The sequence below is a fragment of the Hetaerina americana genome, unplaced genomic scaffold, assembly GCF_022747635.1.
Source record: "Hetaerina americana unplaced genomic scaffold, ioHetAmer1.1.p SCAF_7, whole genome shotgun sequence".
Classification (NCBI taxonomy): Eukaryota; Metazoa; Arthropoda; class Insecta; order Odonata; family Calopterygidae; genus Hetaerina; species Hetaerina americana.
The window spans coordinates 83,735,042-83,751,908 of NW_027287316.1; the positions used below are offsets into that span (position 1 = coordinate 83,735,042).

The 16,867-nt window shown below is 41.6% G+C and overlaps 1 protein-coding gene across 3 annotated transcripts in view; it reads left to right on the forward strand.

Annotated features, from left to right (window-relative positions):
- Svil (Supervillin) overlaps positions 1-16,867 on the forward strand; it is a 50,917-nt gene that overhangs the window by 24,496 nt on the left and 9,554 nt on the right. For 2 of the 3 annotated variants that reach the window (XM_071594971.1, XM_071594974.1), the window contains exons 7-15: positions 10-232; positions 541-692; positions 2,542-3,015; positions 4,550-4,579; positions 6,917-7,067; positions 7,640-7,930; positions 11,226-11,398; positions 13,832-13,955; positions 15,904-16,143. In XM_071594971.1, the coding sequence (XP_071451072.1) occupies positions 10-232; positions 541-692; positions 2,542-3,015; positions 4,550-4,579; positions 6,917-7,067; positions 7,640-7,930; positions 11,226-11,398; positions 13,832-13,955; positions 15,904-16,143 (1,858 nt within the window). The remainder of the gene's footprint in view (positions 1-9; positions 233-540; positions 693-2,541; positions 3,016-4,549; positions 4,580-6,916; positions 7,068-7,639; positions 7,931-11,225; positions 11,399-13,831; positions 13,956-15,903; positions 16,144-16,867) is intronic. The other variant, XM_071594973.1, reaches the window with a different exon arrangement.

The window sequence follows — 16,867 nt, forward strand, 5'->3', positions numbered from 1 at the left end:
TTCCCAAAGGTCTACAATTGGATTGGGGATTATTCCAATGTGATTGAGAGGTCGCGATCAGCTGAAATAGCCGCCATGATACACCAGAAGAAGGACCTTGGGTGCTCGGGTGCATCGCAGGTGATAACCATAGGCGGAGGACTGCCGGGGGCACCAGCCAAGCTCTCGTGCACCTCGGCACAGGTGGCCAAGTTCTGGAAGATCCTGGGATCGGAGGACGGCTCCCCTCTGGGTAAGAGCAGTGCCGAGACAGCCACATTGGCATTCTCCAGAGAGCATAGTTGCATGCTTGCCTGGTTTCTTAAAAAACAAAACCTACCCCAACCTGGTGGGATGCTCCCAAATATACACAAAGAACACATATTCAGAATTTAAAAAACAGTGAAATAGATTCTCCTGAGCAGCAAGGCATAAAAAAACATTGTCTTTTGTAAGCTATGGAAGCATAAACGATTATGTGCCTTTTTTTGCTTTCATGTGACAATAATTGATGGGATTTATTTTTTATTGTTTTTTTAATGTTCTTTTCCTTTGAAACAGCATCAGAGGCTGGTGATCCGGATGAAGATGAACTCTATGAAATGTCAATAGTGGACACCAACATAACCTATGAGGTGAAAGGTGAAGAACTTGTGCCATTGGAGGAGTATTGGGGATGCATTCCTAGGATACAAGTATTAGATCCCTCCAAGGTATGCCTTAGACTTTTTAAACAATGGATTGTCTATTTTCTGGATGCTTTTATTTACCCCTCAGTTATCCCATGACATGAGCTGCATATTGGTATGGATTATGTATATATAGGGTCGCGGTAGTCCAGTGGGTAAAGTGTTGGACTGCTGACCGGAGGGTTCCGGGTTTGATTCCCGGGCAAGGCACTCTGGGCACCTGCAGCTCCACCCAAGCTAAAGTGATTTTTCGGGTACCAGGTCTTCCTGGGAAGCCATAACCGGCACAGGGAAAGGAACTGACCCCCCTACCCTGATGTGTAAATTTTCACACGCCGTATAGGGCTTAGTACTGGGTGATCTCTACCATCACCTACCAAACCGACCTTCTGGTTGATTACTGTGTTTATGGTTTTACATAAAATATATATAAAGCTAGAGCAGGTAGAACAGTTTACGTATCTCGGAAGTGTTTTGGACCTACACGATCAAAGTAGTAGGGACGTGAAGAGAAGAATTGCGCTAGGCAAAGAGGCTTTCACAAGGAGGAGGGAGTTGATGACGGGGACGTTGAGTAAGGATGTTGAGAAAAGACTCGTAAAAACTTTAATTTGGAGCGTAGCTATGTACGGCGCGGAAACGTGGTCATTGAAGCAGGAGGATAGACGTAGACTGGAGGCTTTTGAAATGTGGGTATGGAGAAGAATGGAGAAGGTGAAATGGACAGAGAAGAAAACAAACGAGGAAGTACTTGGTGTGGTGGGCGAAGAGAGGGCTTTGTTGGGCGTAATCCTATGGAGGCAGGAAAAGTGGCTTAAGGGGGTATTGACTGGCAGCGGGATGTTGAAGACTGTGATTGAGGGGAGGATGTTAGGCAAACGAGGAAAGGGAAGGAACAGGATAGGGATGTTGGATGGGATGAAGGTAGGAAGAAAGTACTCAGAGCTGAAGAGGGGCTTGGTGTAAAATAGGATGTTGTTTTTTGCTAGGGGCCACAAATTATTTAATTAGTAATTACGTCCATCCCAAAACCTACCTTAACCGGTAGATTACCTAATAATAATAATAATAATAATTAACAGAGGTGCAGGTTATGCATCTAAAGAAGTTCTCTGGTGTTCTGTCGCACTCTACATAGTCCAAATTGAGCTAATTTTTGTGAAATCTGAGAATTTTGACAATGTCAACGTGAAAGCATAATCCATTTCATCTTTTGCATGCTCGAGGGAGGAGAGACTTGAAATAAATTGTGCAATATCATGTAAGGCAGTGTGCCCAGAACATCCTGTTCTAGACTGCTGGGATAAATAAATATGAATTACCCAATGAGATAATTGAGTAATCTTATCGAAGATGCCCTAGGTATTTTGGGGGAAGGAAAGAGGTTTTGTTGGGAGACTTTCAAAGAAGGTGGGCATTAGGGATTCCAGGTACGTGCAATGAATGGAAATGGAATGCTGCACATTGTCTTATATGCAGAGTGCAAATTGTAAAAGTTAAACGAAGGAGGAGGCATAATGGGCAGAATGAAAGGAGGTAGGAATTACATATGTGGGATGAGAGAATGGTTATTGTGATGTGGGGTGTGTCAGGTTATGTTAGGGCAGAGTCTCTCTAGCTATCGAAAACCTACCAGTAGATCACGCCAGTTAATGATGGAATCACATTCTTGATCAGTTAGAATGAATATAATATTCTTGCCGTACATATTATCAAATTTTGATGGATATGCTGCCTCCTTGATGCGAGAGACAGCATATGTTACCTCACTCACGCACACCTTCCTCAGGTGCGCATTTGGTCGAGAACAATGAATGTCTGTTGTTGGAGTGCATTTGAGCCTTCAGGTGGTGCCATCCTTTGCCCATTTCAGGTCCTCGTCTTTGACTTTGGGTCGGAGCTGTACGTGTGGAATGGGAAAAATGCCACCCAACCAATGAGGAAGCTCGGCACGAAACTTGTGAAGGAATTGTGGGAGAATTGCAGTGATTACTCCGTGTGCGACGCCAGCCCGCTGGAGCTGTTCCGGCCCAACGCAAGCGGAGGGGGGAGGTCGGAACTGGGTGGGCGTCGCCCCGAGTGGGCAATGCTCGGCAAGGTCAACCAGCACATGGAGACGGTGTTGTTCCGGGAGAAGTTCCTCGACTGGCCGGATTTCTCTCGGGTCATACGAGTCAAGAGTTCGGAGGATGACGAGGAGGCAAAGGGGGGCGGCAAGGGGGGGGCGAGCTACCTCGAGGTGCTTGCATGCAACGCCAAGGAGATGCTGGAATCGGAGGGGTCGACGGCAGACCTGGAGTTGGAAGGGAGCCACCTGGGTCGTGGCGATTGCTATGCGGACGAGGAGGTGAGCAGAGTCCTCCCTCCTCCGCCACTTTACTACCTCCTTCAATCAAAGAATACCCTTGTGCCAACATGCTGTTTGCATGCAGGAGCCCCTCCGAGATGTGCCGTTTGTTAGCAAGATGGTCGTTACTGCAAAGCCTCTTTTATATGTTGCAGATAAAATTCCATTTCAAACTATTTTATAAAATAATTGTTTATTCTCTGGTTTTTTAATAACCAGAAGACAAAGATTACTCATCCATGAAATTGGAGTGCATGATGACTTAACTGCCTTTATATTCTATTGTTTCAGGCTTCACTTTGTGGAAGTATTTAATATCCATACTAAAAAGAAAGACTCGTACTTTTCCACAGATTTACTCGTATAAGACTCGTACTTTTCCACAAATCTGTGGAAAAGTACGAGTCTTTCTTTTTAGTATGGATGTTAACTGCCTTTCTTTTGCTGTTTGTATATTCAACAGGCTACCTCCCTGAAATATTTATGTTGGTAAAGTTGGGGAATAATTGCGATTCACGGGACTAACAATCTATTATGTGCTTTGCTTATAAATCTGCATGGAAATTATTTATGGATCTGAATTCATTTCATCGAGGGAATGTGAAGTGTTTACCTATGTACAATAGTCTGCAGGCCTAAGTTGAGCAGATGTTTGCTTCATAATCGTAAATTTGGTGTAACTTTGATTTCAAGACATTAGTTGGCTTATCTCCTCTTATTTAGTGATGAAAAATATGAAATTGTTGGCATCTCTCTTTTCATCTCTTGAAAGAATTCCATTCCAATTACCTTTATAATGCCAAAGTGTGATGCAATTGAAAACCTACTGAGTCTCCCCACAGTTGTTGCTTTATAATTTCGGCATCAAAATCCTTTGTCATTGTATCTACCTGAATGATGTTATTTTTGGTTACATTACCCCCAAATTCCATGGCAGTGTTTTTGAATGCCCTGCTTCAGTTAATCACATGGCGTTTCCTAGCAGGTGGATATTTTTCTGGGAAATGGTTTGATTTCACTCTCACACTTGACCTGTGTATTTATGTTCAATGTAATGCATTCGCAGAAGCAAATGCTATGAGCCTTGCAAGAAGAGAGGTCTCGGCATTTGAGTGAGAGCTCATTGAAATCTTGCAAGGGAAGAAATATTAACGCCAAGTCTATGCTTCTTCAATTTCAAAGCAAATTTTAAGCTGTTTAGTGGCGCTGGACAAATGTTCAGCTGCATATAGTTGCTTTCCAAGATATGCTTAAAACATGTATCCCATTTAAGGAAGGAATTTAGCATTGAAGTTCCTTTTCGGCTTTGATCAAGCCAAATATTTTGGGGCTTTTAACTTTCAGCTTGACTCAATTTAAATGAACATAATCAATAACTCAGTGCTAATAGTTAATTTTAATAATGTTGTAACTCACATTTATCCTTTATATTTTTACTTAACATTTTGTTTTTAGTTTCTGAATGTATTTAAATGCCATGTGTGCCAACTAACAAATGTGTGCTCATAATTTGTCTGCTTCTCTTTTTTTATAGCTTTCCGAAATAGTTGCTCAGTTGAAAAGGGTAAATACGAACATTTATTCTATGGAGATTGTTTATTTTTATGTTGCTAGTGCACTTAACTTGCCAAAAGTGGGATTTGTGGAGGGATTCACTGTTGCCTTAGGATCTTGCATAGTTGGAGTGCATTGCATTCACTTCTCCTGGCATGCTTGGCAGTGACCACGCTCTGCTTATGTACACCTTCCTAATCTGAAACTTGTACTTTGGCATGCGCACACATCTCTTGAAATTCCTTTCTTTGTCAGAACAGCGCGATATATATGACTGTACTCATTGACCATCTAAGTAAATGCAATTCTTTTGTCATCGTAGGAAGTGTGGTGGACTGCTGTCATTGGGTTAATGGCAAAGAATACATGTCTTTGACTAATGTTGTCAGAAATGAAACTTATCACGAATAGTTGAGGGTGGGTTCAACAACATTAATCACATCTCATGTCTACAGAACATGTAGTATTTAATTAATTGATTATTTATTTTAATGGGAAAAGCCTGTAATGATGAACTAGTGAATATTGAGTTAAATAGAGGAAGAATAGCCATATAATCATTAAAATATAAGATATTTGTGAATCTTTTATATTTATTTTGTAATGTAATCATTTGGAAAAACATACTGCTTCTAATACATCTGTTCAACCCTTCTTAAGTAGTTTGACATGGAAGTTTTTCAAAACTAATGTCAAAGTAAAAATCAATTTTGATTTGTAGTTTTGGAATAAACTTACATAATCATCATCAAAGGCAGTTCTGTGGAAAACTTCCCACAAATGTAATCTGGTAAAATCAGAACTGTTTCTTTTTATGGCTGTTAACAGTCTTCAACTTTTCATAAGGAAATATTAATACTCTTTCAATTCAACTGTAATAACATCTACAATCAATCAGTATTCCAATTTATGTTGCCTCAGTCGCTGAATTTGTTGAAGATTGTCTCGTGACATACTCTAAGATTGTCTCACCCAATGGTATCTTTGATGAATTGTAATCAATGAGTATTGTTATATTCAAGGATTGGGAGAATGTATAAAGTTTCACTTTGTTTAGCATTCTGTCATGTAACAATTGGTGTTATATTGTGTTTTTAAATCCTGTCTTTAAAAGTATTTGCGAGAGAAAGTACCTGTGCAGCATAATTTATTTCCCATCATTGACTTCTTTCATTTCTAGTATTCAATGGCTTCCTTTATGTGGTGTGAAATGCCTACTTGCTGTCCCTTCCATCACTTCTTTGGCATAATTGACCTTTCCATAGCTACATTAAATTACCTTCCAGACAAACTCTCTTGATATTTATAGATATGTATATAGCTTGATATCTCCCCTTCATCAACTCTTATATGTTTCGTCTTCTAATCCATTTCCCTCTCTTCCTTTACCTTTCCCCAAGCCCACACACAGTGGCCTATGACCCCATGCTGTGCCCTCCTTCATCAAAATCCATTTTTCCAGACAGCTATTTGTAATCATATGACAACCTCATTGTGACCTCCCTTCTCAAAGTATTTACTATTTGTTTTGTTTGTTGTGATTCATACTTAGATAGCATAGAACATAATATCGTAATAATTAGCATAAATCTGTAATGACTACATTTTATTAATTCAAAAACACAATAAAGGTGTAAAGCTATTCAAATTAATCATAACTTATTTCTACTGAGTTGTGGAACATCTTGGAATAATGGAGATGAAGCATGGTACGGAGTGATGAACCTCAACAGATGCATTCGTCAGTGGTAACTTCCAGTTCATGAGGAGCCAGTAAATGTCGTTGTTTATGAAAAGTTTAACTACTGTTAACCACAAAAGCTAACAATGAAGTGGTGTGCTGTTTAAATAAGATACCTTCTGCAGCAGCAACTATTGTCAAAATGGCTCCGGTGGCCTGTTGGCTTATTTTTGTGCAATGTTGTTGTTTATGGCTTGGTTTCCATGTGCACTCTCTTTGCAATGAGGTGTAAAGTTTCCCTGGTCCGATCTAGCAAAGTGATTACGACCAAATCAAGGTGCATCTTTCCTTTCTTTTACGTGGGAACGTGAACTTCTGGGCATGATTGAGTGTCATTCTTTGTGACTCAGTTGGACTATTGCATGCCTAAAGCTCACCAATGTCTTCATTATTCTCTTCCTGATTGTTCTCCAAGGATGGTCGATTTGAGGGTGCACCCTATCTGAAAGGGGACGTCAATGGTTTGCTGTATGGTCTGCCTGGTAGCTTTAGCATTTGGGATTTTGACTTTTCCTCTAGTTCCTTCCTCTCTCTTTCCTTTCGTGTCTCAGAATAGATCCCTGTGCTCTCAACTTCGGTTTGACTGTAGTGTTGCGCTCTTTGCAGGGCCGGCGCATGTACGAGATATCGACCATTGGCGTGACCATGTGGCACGTTTCTGAGTTTGAACACGAGGAAGTCGAGGAGCAGTCCTTGGGGCAGTTTCACTCTGGTGGGACCTATGTGATACGATGGCACTACCAGGTCACTGTGTCCGGTAATTCATCCTTATTTTACATTTTCCTCTGGTGAATTTGTTATCAGTGTTGATAAATCTTTGTCTCATTCCAGTGGAGCGTAACTTTTTTAACCCATTTCGGTCACATACCACGGCAACCTTCCTTAACAACTTGTGTTAAGCTGGGAGTTATGGCCACAATTGGTTTAAAAGTATAAAATACTGTTTACTTTGACTGCATTTCAAAGAAAATTTGACATGTGGAAGCTTTTACTATGGATATTTGACAAAAATAAAAAGTTGACGGATTTTACATTGGTTGTGTTTTAACTGTATTTTTTTAAATTTAAATTTTCCTGGATATTATTACTTAAGGATTTTCATTAATCACTTTCCCTTCACATATGATTAGTTTTTTTGAAAATGTGATGGGCTCTTCCCTCCAAACTCTGTTTTAATTGACTGAAAATGCTTGGGAAAAAGGGAAACATGTTGAAATATTACCTCCCAAAAAACTTTGTTGCTTGGAAACCCTGTGGTGGGTGATGCTGCTAAAGCTTTTCTCCTTAATTCCCACCTCTGCCCTTGCCCCCCCCCCCACCCGACCCCAGGTCGCGAACTGAGCGGTGGCAAGTCGAGGCACATGTTGACGGGGCGTGAGCGCTGCGCATACTTCTGCTGGCAGGGGAGGGACGCATCGCTGAATGAAAAGGGTGCTGCCGCCCTGCTCACGGTGGAGCTGGACAAAGAGAAGGGACCCCAGGTGCGTCTCACCCAGGGGGCAGAGCCACCCGCTTTCCTGCGCATCTTCAAGGGGTGCATGGCGGTCCACAGGGGTCGCAGGGGCGAGGCGGGAGGCATCTCGACTCCGGCATCAAAGGCAGGCTGCCGCAGGAGAAGTGGTGAGTCTCTCTCACCATGTGCACCCTGATTCAATGAAAACTATCCCCTTCCATTGAATTTACCTCATTGGCCAATTCATGAAGTTGTGTGTTCAAATTGTAAGTTAAATTTTGTTTCTTTTTGGTCAGGAAATTGATGTTTTTAGTAGGGACATGAGTTTATACACATCATGTAAAATATCAAGACTTTTTGCTATTATAATAATATCCAATGATAATTTTGTGAACTCAGAAGTACGAGGTCTATTCAATAAATACGAGAACTGGTGCGATCCGGCGGCCATGATGCGGACTGTACCCCCCCCCCACTAGTGGCGCAAGTTGCCTGAGACCCAATGAGCCGTCTTTGCTTGGCAGATCATCGAGTTGTGCGTATAGTGCCAGTTGTATTAGTTTCTGTTGTCCTTGTTTTGTGATGTTCGTCGAAAATGGATACTGACAAAATCACAACATCAGCAACAAATCAACTTCAAGTTTTTTGTTGAAGTGTGGTAAAAGTTATCCTGAAATTACTGAATTGTTGAGAGCTGTTTACGGTTATAATGCTCTGAAGAAAACATCCGTTGTCAAGTGGATTAAATCAAACCAAAAAATCAAGAAAAAGCCGATCGAAAATCAAAGTCATGCTCCTGGTTTTCTTTGGTGTCGAAGGTCTTGTTCATCGTGAATTCCTTCCTGAAAGACAAACGGTGTAACTGCTGAGTGTTGTGCCTCACAGTTCTCAAGCGTTTGAGAGATTGCGTGCGTCATGTGCGACCAAATTAGACTCAGGGCGATGGATGGATGGATCCTTCTTAACCATGACAACACACCTGCACATTCAGCGTTGATTGTTCGCCCTGTTTCTGGCAAAACATTCAATCGCCTTGATCATCCTCATTACTCGCCAGTTCTCGCCCCCTGCCACTTTTTCATATTCCCCCAAAATGCAAAAATGTGATGAGGGGACATCACTGAAAAGACGTGGACACAATAAAGTAGGAAATGACGAGAAAACTACATAGCCCAAGCCCTTCCAAGGGTGCTATACTAAACATTGGGAAAGCAGATGCAATGAGTGCATGGCCTACGGATGGAGAGTACTTCGAACAGGGGACAAAATTGATGTGGACTAAATTGTGCAAAATGAAGTTTTTGATGGCCTCAGTTTGCGTATTTATTGGACAGACCTCATATGTCATAATTTTTGTGTTTATTTCATCTTGTTTGGGGAAAGGGTAGTCATGGGGCTTTTGACTGGATTGCCTGGGTTTGATTCCCAGGCGCACCTCTGGGCACCCCCAGTTATACCCGAGCTGTATAATCTTTTTGGTACTAGAATTTACTGGGAAACCGTGAGCGGCACACCGAAAAGATCTGACCCTCCAACCGTGATGTTTGAATTTCACGTGTGGTATAGGGCTTAGTATTGGGTAAACTCTACCCCCACCTACCAAACCAACTATTCGATTGAAAACCTCGGTTGGTTTGGTTGTCATATTTATTTTTCTAAAGATTAATATATTTCTTGGCAAAAAAGAGTGCTCTCTTGACTTTGTTGATCATAATTCATCGCACTTTGTCACTGCCGTGGTTGTCCTTGTTCTCATTTACGTGACATGCATTGCCGACTCCGTCTAAGTAATTTCCCCATTTCCTGATTTTTGCCTGAATAAGTTGCCCATCTCTTCGGAGCAAGAATTCAGACTCACTACAAGTAAACCATCGGTGGACTGACTAACTGGTGTCATTAGTGGTACGAGGTGTATTCCAAAAGTAAGGTGACTTTATATTTTTATGGAAAAATATTTATTTATTCTTCAATAGATAAGTTGTCCCCTTCCAAGTAATCCCCCCCAGATGTAATACACTCCTGCCATCACTTTTTTCAATTCTCGATGCAATTCTGATAAGCACTTTTTGTTAGAGCCTTGAGCTCTTCCAGCGATACAGTGTTTATCTCCTCAATCGTTGCAGAACTCCATCCTTTCATGGGTCTCTTCAGTTTTGGGAGCGGGAATATGTCGCAGGGGGCCAAATCAAGGTGAATATGGTGGCTGAGGCATAATTGGGGCATTGTTCGTGGCCAAACAATCTCTCACAAGCAACAATGAGAGAGCTGGTGCATTATTCTGATGCAAAAGCCATGGATTGTTTTTCTACCATTCCGGATGGTTTTTTTGTATTGCTTCTAGCGGACGGCACACAACTTCAGGGTAATACTCCTTACTGACCGTACGACCTTGTGGTAAGAACTCCTGATGTACTACCCCATGATAATCGAAGAAAACAGTGAGCAAAACCTTGACATTTGATCGAACATGGCGTGCTTTTTCCAGTCTTGGTTCTTCTCCTGGGTTCTTCCATTGGGACAATTGGGCTTTGGTTTCAACCTCATAACCATGTTCTCATGGTTTGTCTCCAGTTTTGATCCTTTTGAGCAAATCAGGATCATCGTTGACGCCATTCAACATCTCCCGAGCGATGCTCATACGATGGTTCTTCTGGTCATAATTGAGCAGTTTCGGAACGAGCTTCGCTGGCATGCGTCTCATTCCCAAAACATCCGAAAACATTTCATTGCACGAGCCAACCGATATTCAAACATCCTCAGCAACTTCTCTCATTATGATTCGACGATTTTTCAAAACAATTTGCTTCACTGCTTCAATGTTTTAATCTGCCGTAGACGTGCTGGGTCATTCAAACCGAGGTTCGTCATTGGCATCTCCACGGCCATCTTGGAAGAGCTCATGCCACTTGAAACATTTAGTTTACTCAGAGCAGACTCACCGCATGACACTGCCAATATTTAAAGTGTTTTGGTGAACTTAATTCCATTTTTTACACGAAGTTTGATGCAAATTCTTTGATCCATTTTTTTATAGCAGAAAATCACTGAGCACATCAAAACATGTCTAACGTTTGTGTCTGTCAATAACATACTAAATGTGCTCTATTGTTGAAACTGTAAAGAAATGTTTGGGGCATGTGTACCAATACAACAAAACAAAAGATCAATTGTATGTTGCCCGCGAAATTTGAAAAGTCACCTTACGTTTTGAACACACACCTCGCTGTATGTGTTGTTGAAGTGGAAGTATCCATCCCGATGGGAGTAAACAAACACTGGAGCGTGATTTTGTTAATATGGCACATTCATGGAGGAGTAACCCATTTCTTACAGCATAGATTATTTTTTTTAATCTTATGAAATTTATTGGAATTTTTTTATCCTTAATGCCAAAATTTCACCTGTGACCTCCCTCCCCTCCCACCCTCTCCCCTCTCGCCTCATGCCGTGCTGCCGTTTCAGGCTGGCGACTGTACATCTGCAGGGGCGCGTTTGAGGAGGCCGAAGCCATTCTCGAGGAGGTCCTGTGCGGCACGAGGCACTTGAGGAGCAGGGCATCCTTCGTCCTCATCCACTCGGCATCTGGCACCATTTATGTCTGGCATGGAGCCAAGTCACATCAGAAAACGAGAAAGGTAAGCATTATCCCTCGAGTCTCCCTGAAAAATGCATTCTGAGGTGCATCTATTTAAAATAAGCTCCAAAACATGTGCCCATCAGTGTGAACTTAAGATATGAGACCTGAGCTGCAAGAAATGCTCATTATTGAGTGGGGCGATAAATATTATATACGTGTGGTCAATAGATTGACAGAAATTAATGTCATGTCTTAAATAAATACTACATGTTGTTCCATGACTAACGGAGATCCTTCTACTTGACGCATTCTTTCTTTTTGCAGTGCATCATTTATATATGTATAGGTTAAAGTGTGTGCTATATCATTTGAATATGCATTTGGTGTCCTTGAATGCAAATTACGAGGGTCATCGGAAAATTAGTACCACATATGCCATATGCGTGCTCAATCTCAAATACCTTCAGTTTTTTATTCTGCTCACTGTGTCTGAAGTTGAATAATGCTGTCATTGCTTTTTTTCAGTGTAAGTCCATCAATGTTTCAGAAAATTGAAAATGCCTCCACTTGTGAAGTTAGGGCTGTGGTCGGGTTTCTCAATGCAAAACATGTGTGAGCATGTGGTATTTGCTGGCAATTAAAGGTGCTTTATGGAGGCAGTATCATTGACATTGTCTGTTTGACAAAACTTCCAACTTGAGGGATGGAGAATGTCCATGATGACAAGCGTTTGGGACACTCATCTGTCGCTACGGACACACTGCCGAGTTCAGCTGGCAAACTCATAAAGAGTGATCGGCATGTTACGCTTGAGGAAATCAGTGAATAGTTTCCTGATGTTTCGTGCACAATTATTCATCAAATAGTCATCTGCAGTACGTATGGGGAAATATGTGCATAACCAATGAACTCAACCAAAAGAAGGGTTGGCCTTCTTTCTCAATAGACTGGCAAAGGAATATGAAGGTGGATTACAATACCCTCTTACACATTAGGATATATGCATAAATTTGCATGGTCAATATGCAGAGAATTAGTTTCGAGGTTTCAGTAAACACTTAACTAGTTCTTTCTCGGTCTAATTCTGCCTCATTGCACTTTTCTTGTCCTGCTGAATGCTTCCTTGGCCATCGCTATCCTTATTTTAATATCCCCTTCACTCCTCCAGCTTTTTGTTGCCTCCGTAATCAGGTATTTGCACCTCTCCGCTTGTTCCAGCCTTTCTTCTTCTATTGCAGCATATATTTCCTCATCTCCACCCACATTCATTACCTTGGTGTTGCTCCTATTTATCATCAGGCTACACTACTCCTTGAGGCAATTAAGGTGTCACAACATTTCATTTGATTTTTCTTCTTCCTCGGCAAAAAGGATCATGTCGTCAGCAAATCCGATGCACACAATCCTTCTTCCTCCAACTGACACTCCTGAATCTTTTCTCCGGCACATCCAGACCATGTCTTCCACAAAAAGGTTAAAGAGGGTGGAGGGAAGACCGCACCCCTCCCTCACTCCCCACCATATATCCAGCCAATCTGTACTCTTTTCATCAATTCTTGTACACATCTTCTGGTTTAAGCACAGATTTTTATTCAGTCTTCTGCCTCTCCAGTTCACACCTTTCCCTTTTAGAATGTTCATAATTTTTTCCCATTGTACGCAGTCCAAAGCCTTCACCAAGTCAGCAAAACACACACATATCTTTTCCCTTCTCCAGACATCGCTCTCCGGTGCTATGCATTTCTCCTAGCAGTAATAGTTTTTATGGGAGGCGACCAACAGCTTAGGTCAATTGCACCATTAGGAATGGATGGGAAAGGAAGGGTGGAGAGAAACCCGGTGTCAGCATTAGTCTGCTCTTGTCAAAAGGAGCCAATGGATCCGAAGTTTAACGTCCCATCCAACGGATGCCGTACTCCTTCAAAGTGCTCTCCACAAAGCACCTCAAGCAGGGATCGAGGGATACCTCTGAAAAATATTTGTTGTCTCCAGGATTTGAGCCGGGGCCCTCACGGTGGGAAGCCTATACGTTGGCCACGGCACCCTCCCGATCCCCCTGCACTTCTCCTCGTGCATTTCTTGCACCCATACCTCTTCCGAAGCCCCACTGATCCTCCACCGTGTTCTCTTCCATTATTTGGTTCAATCTTCTCTTCAGTATCCTTGACAATCTCTTTGCTGCATGAGTGATGACGCTTATCAAATCATGCTGCTCACATTTCCTTGTTCCTTTCTTCTTTGGCAATGGGATCATCTTGGTTCTCAAGAAGTCCAGCAACCACTCACTATTACAGTAAAGTTTGTTGCAGAGGGATGATAATTTCACCAATCCCTCTTCTTGCAGACATTTCAGTAGCTCTTCAGGTATTCCATCTTGTATTCACGAGTATAAAGAAATTAGTAGCTATTTGTTCATTTTTGAGGATAATTATGTTCGTTAAACTGTGTTTAGTTTTACAGTTTTCTTCAATGATTTTGATATGACTTTCAGATTGCCTTGGCAGCAGTGAACAACCTGAAGGACAACATGCCCCCAGAATTCTCCTTCCCTGAGGGCATCGAACTCACTGTCAAGGAGTTTGAAGAAGGCTCTGAATCAAAGGACTTCTTCGATGGTAAGGGCCGAAGGGGAGCATGAGATAATGATATCAATCTTGTCATGTCGTATGACATCATAATGCTTCATGTTACGTCTTAGTTGCGTCTCTACTGGCGAAGAACGTAATGGAATGGCGACTGTTGCTGTCACTTCCTCGTGCAGTTCTTTTTTAATGCTTTGATGATGATGTTCATGACCTTATTTCTCAGAATATCTATGTGGAACTCCTCTGGTGGTTTCTACATCGGTGATTTAAAGGACTGAAATGGAGGTTTTAACAAGTGGATAATGAATGATTAATTCATCAAAATGACCGCAAAAACATGTGGATTCTTTTGTTGCGCTCAGTCGCTGTGTTTGAGGCTTTGATTCTTGCATGACCATCATTATGTCACTTTCTTATTTCTATGTTTCAATTTAACTGTCACTTTATCAGTTCCAACTTGTATCAATTGTTGCTTTAAATAATTATTGGTTATCTAAATTGCTCAAATAATTTTGCAAAAAAAATTCCTGTCTTAGTTTTACAATAAGTTTTGATTCTCAGAACTGAAAATATTTGGAAAAAATACACTGTGTCCTCCAGAATCTAAAATAATGTCCTTTATTTTTTTCTCGGACTTGCAAAAAATAAGAGGGTCATTTTACAATCACAAGTTATTCGACCTGCAGGGAAAAAGTTGTGCATCCTTACTTAGATACGCAAACATTTACACTGAGTGAATGAGAAAGAAGAATGGAATGCAATGTGCATAAGTAATAGTTAACATGCTGTAATTTTAGAAAATTTTTGAGAAGTTTAAATTATGAAGTTAATTAATCAAAGGAACTGCTTTTAAAAAATAAAACGTCCCTGCTAGCCTTGTGGTAGTCTTAGTAGTTTCAAGATTTTTACAGTGCAAAAACCATTCACCGAGACATTGGTGCATCAGGGGGGTTCAAGTCTCAATCCGGGCAAATTATTTTTGTCCGCTGCGGAACTCATATATTTGTGTGCTCACTTGCCGTGGCCATTGCTGCACTTTCATGCAATGTAATATGCAATCATTCATTAATGGATACACTGTAAAGTGAAATCTTGTAGAAATAAGGTGAAACTTACGAAGGCGATGGATCAAAGTCAAGGTGGAAAGAATGCAGGGCATTTCGGCAACATTGTAGTTAAAGAATCGGATTCTAAATGGCTTAAATGGGGATTTTATTTCTCCCTTGGAAATTCATGCATGAGGGCTTCCACAAACTGAGGAGCCAGAATTTGGCAGGAAACTGGATTGGATGCTCATGATCAATTAGAGACGGCCGCTCAGCTGAAACTTATTGCACAAACAGAGAAAAGATCAAATGAAAGTATTTAAAAGGAAGGCAATTTTATTTTTAGTAGGAGTTTGAAATCTTCCAGTGGAAGACTCGTGGGTTTAAAACTCAATATAAGATGATAAAACAATAATCAAAAAATATTTTCAGCTTTGCAGCAACAAGGAGCGTGTGTATTTTCGGGAGCTTACAAAAGGAAAGAGCCTCGTGAATTGAAACATTTAGATTCATTCGAAACATTATTCCCATCGAATTGTCCGTGTGGGTCAAAACTTTGTCATTATCTACTGACGTTATTCCAGTGAAAGAAACATTTCTTTGGAATGAATTTAAGAATAGCAGTGATTTCACTGTTCCTTGTTGGCTCTGTTACTGCTTCTAAGCAATGTATATGTATTTAAATGCAACAATTTCAGAGTGGAAAAATCATTCGCCTTGACTGGGATGGGATGGGTAGGCCAATGATTTTTACCCTCTGAAATTGTTGCATTCAAATACGTATTAGCGGATGACTCTGTTAAAAAGTTACTGCTGCGGCATCTCTGGCTGTTTCTTGGGAACAAGGTATATGTGTCTAACCATGACTGTCTTGACGTTATGTCCATTTGGAGGTGGTTTTGATGCTAATGAGTGAAATATGAACACCACAGCACTAGGTGGCAGCAACCGCCAGCTCTACTCATCGCTGCTCGGGAGCCCCCTGTCTTTCAACCACACTCCGAGACTGTTCCACCTGTCGAGTGTCTCATCGGGGACGTTCTCTGCAACGGAATTGTTGGGACCATGGCGCTGTGGCTCTCTGGCACCTGGTGGTATACCGTGGTCCCAGACCCTGGCGCCTCAAGCATTCCCGTTCCTTCAGTCTGAACTCTATTCAGCCAGCCAGCCAAGTGAGTATTGCTCGCTCGTTAAGCGACCCCAGTGCTCATTTTGCATGCCTTCGAATGTTATTCCATAAGCTTCCCCTGGGAGAGGTGAGTGATGGTCTACGAGGGGAGGTTGGGCACCATTTGCCCATCGTCAAAGGTCACCCACCTATGAAGTAGGCTGTGAATGGTACGTAGCGGCATGTGGGGGACTCGGAAATGTAGTGGGATTGAGGTCCGCGTAAATGTCCGGCAAAGTTCTTTGGAAGAATAGGGGTGATTCTCTGGAATCTTCCAGGGGACTCAATGCCACCTAAACTCTCCTCCCCTGTCCCGCAAAGGTCCGTCTTTTCCCGCTTGTTCAATCCCACAGTCCTGCTCTGCTCCCATTTGGAAAAAAAATATCAGTTTCTTTGTTTCTAATAGTTTGATAGTTTGTGGAACACAAATATTTTAACTCATCAAAGATGAAAGATGAAAATTTAAATAAATATAGTATGTAATATATGTTATTTAGATTTTCATCTTGTTTGCCCTTCTTCAGCTCTTTCTATCCCCTCCCAGCCTTCATGTCATCCAGAGGGCCTGCATCCATTTCTTCCCTCGAGCATTTCCCCATGTATTGCGGCCTCATCACTATTTCACTCAGCCTCTCCAGTGACATTGCAATGTTCAGTCATCTTCCCGAGGGATTCTTGGGTAGTCACGGTTACTCGTCACTCAATCACTGGTCACATGATCTTTCCCT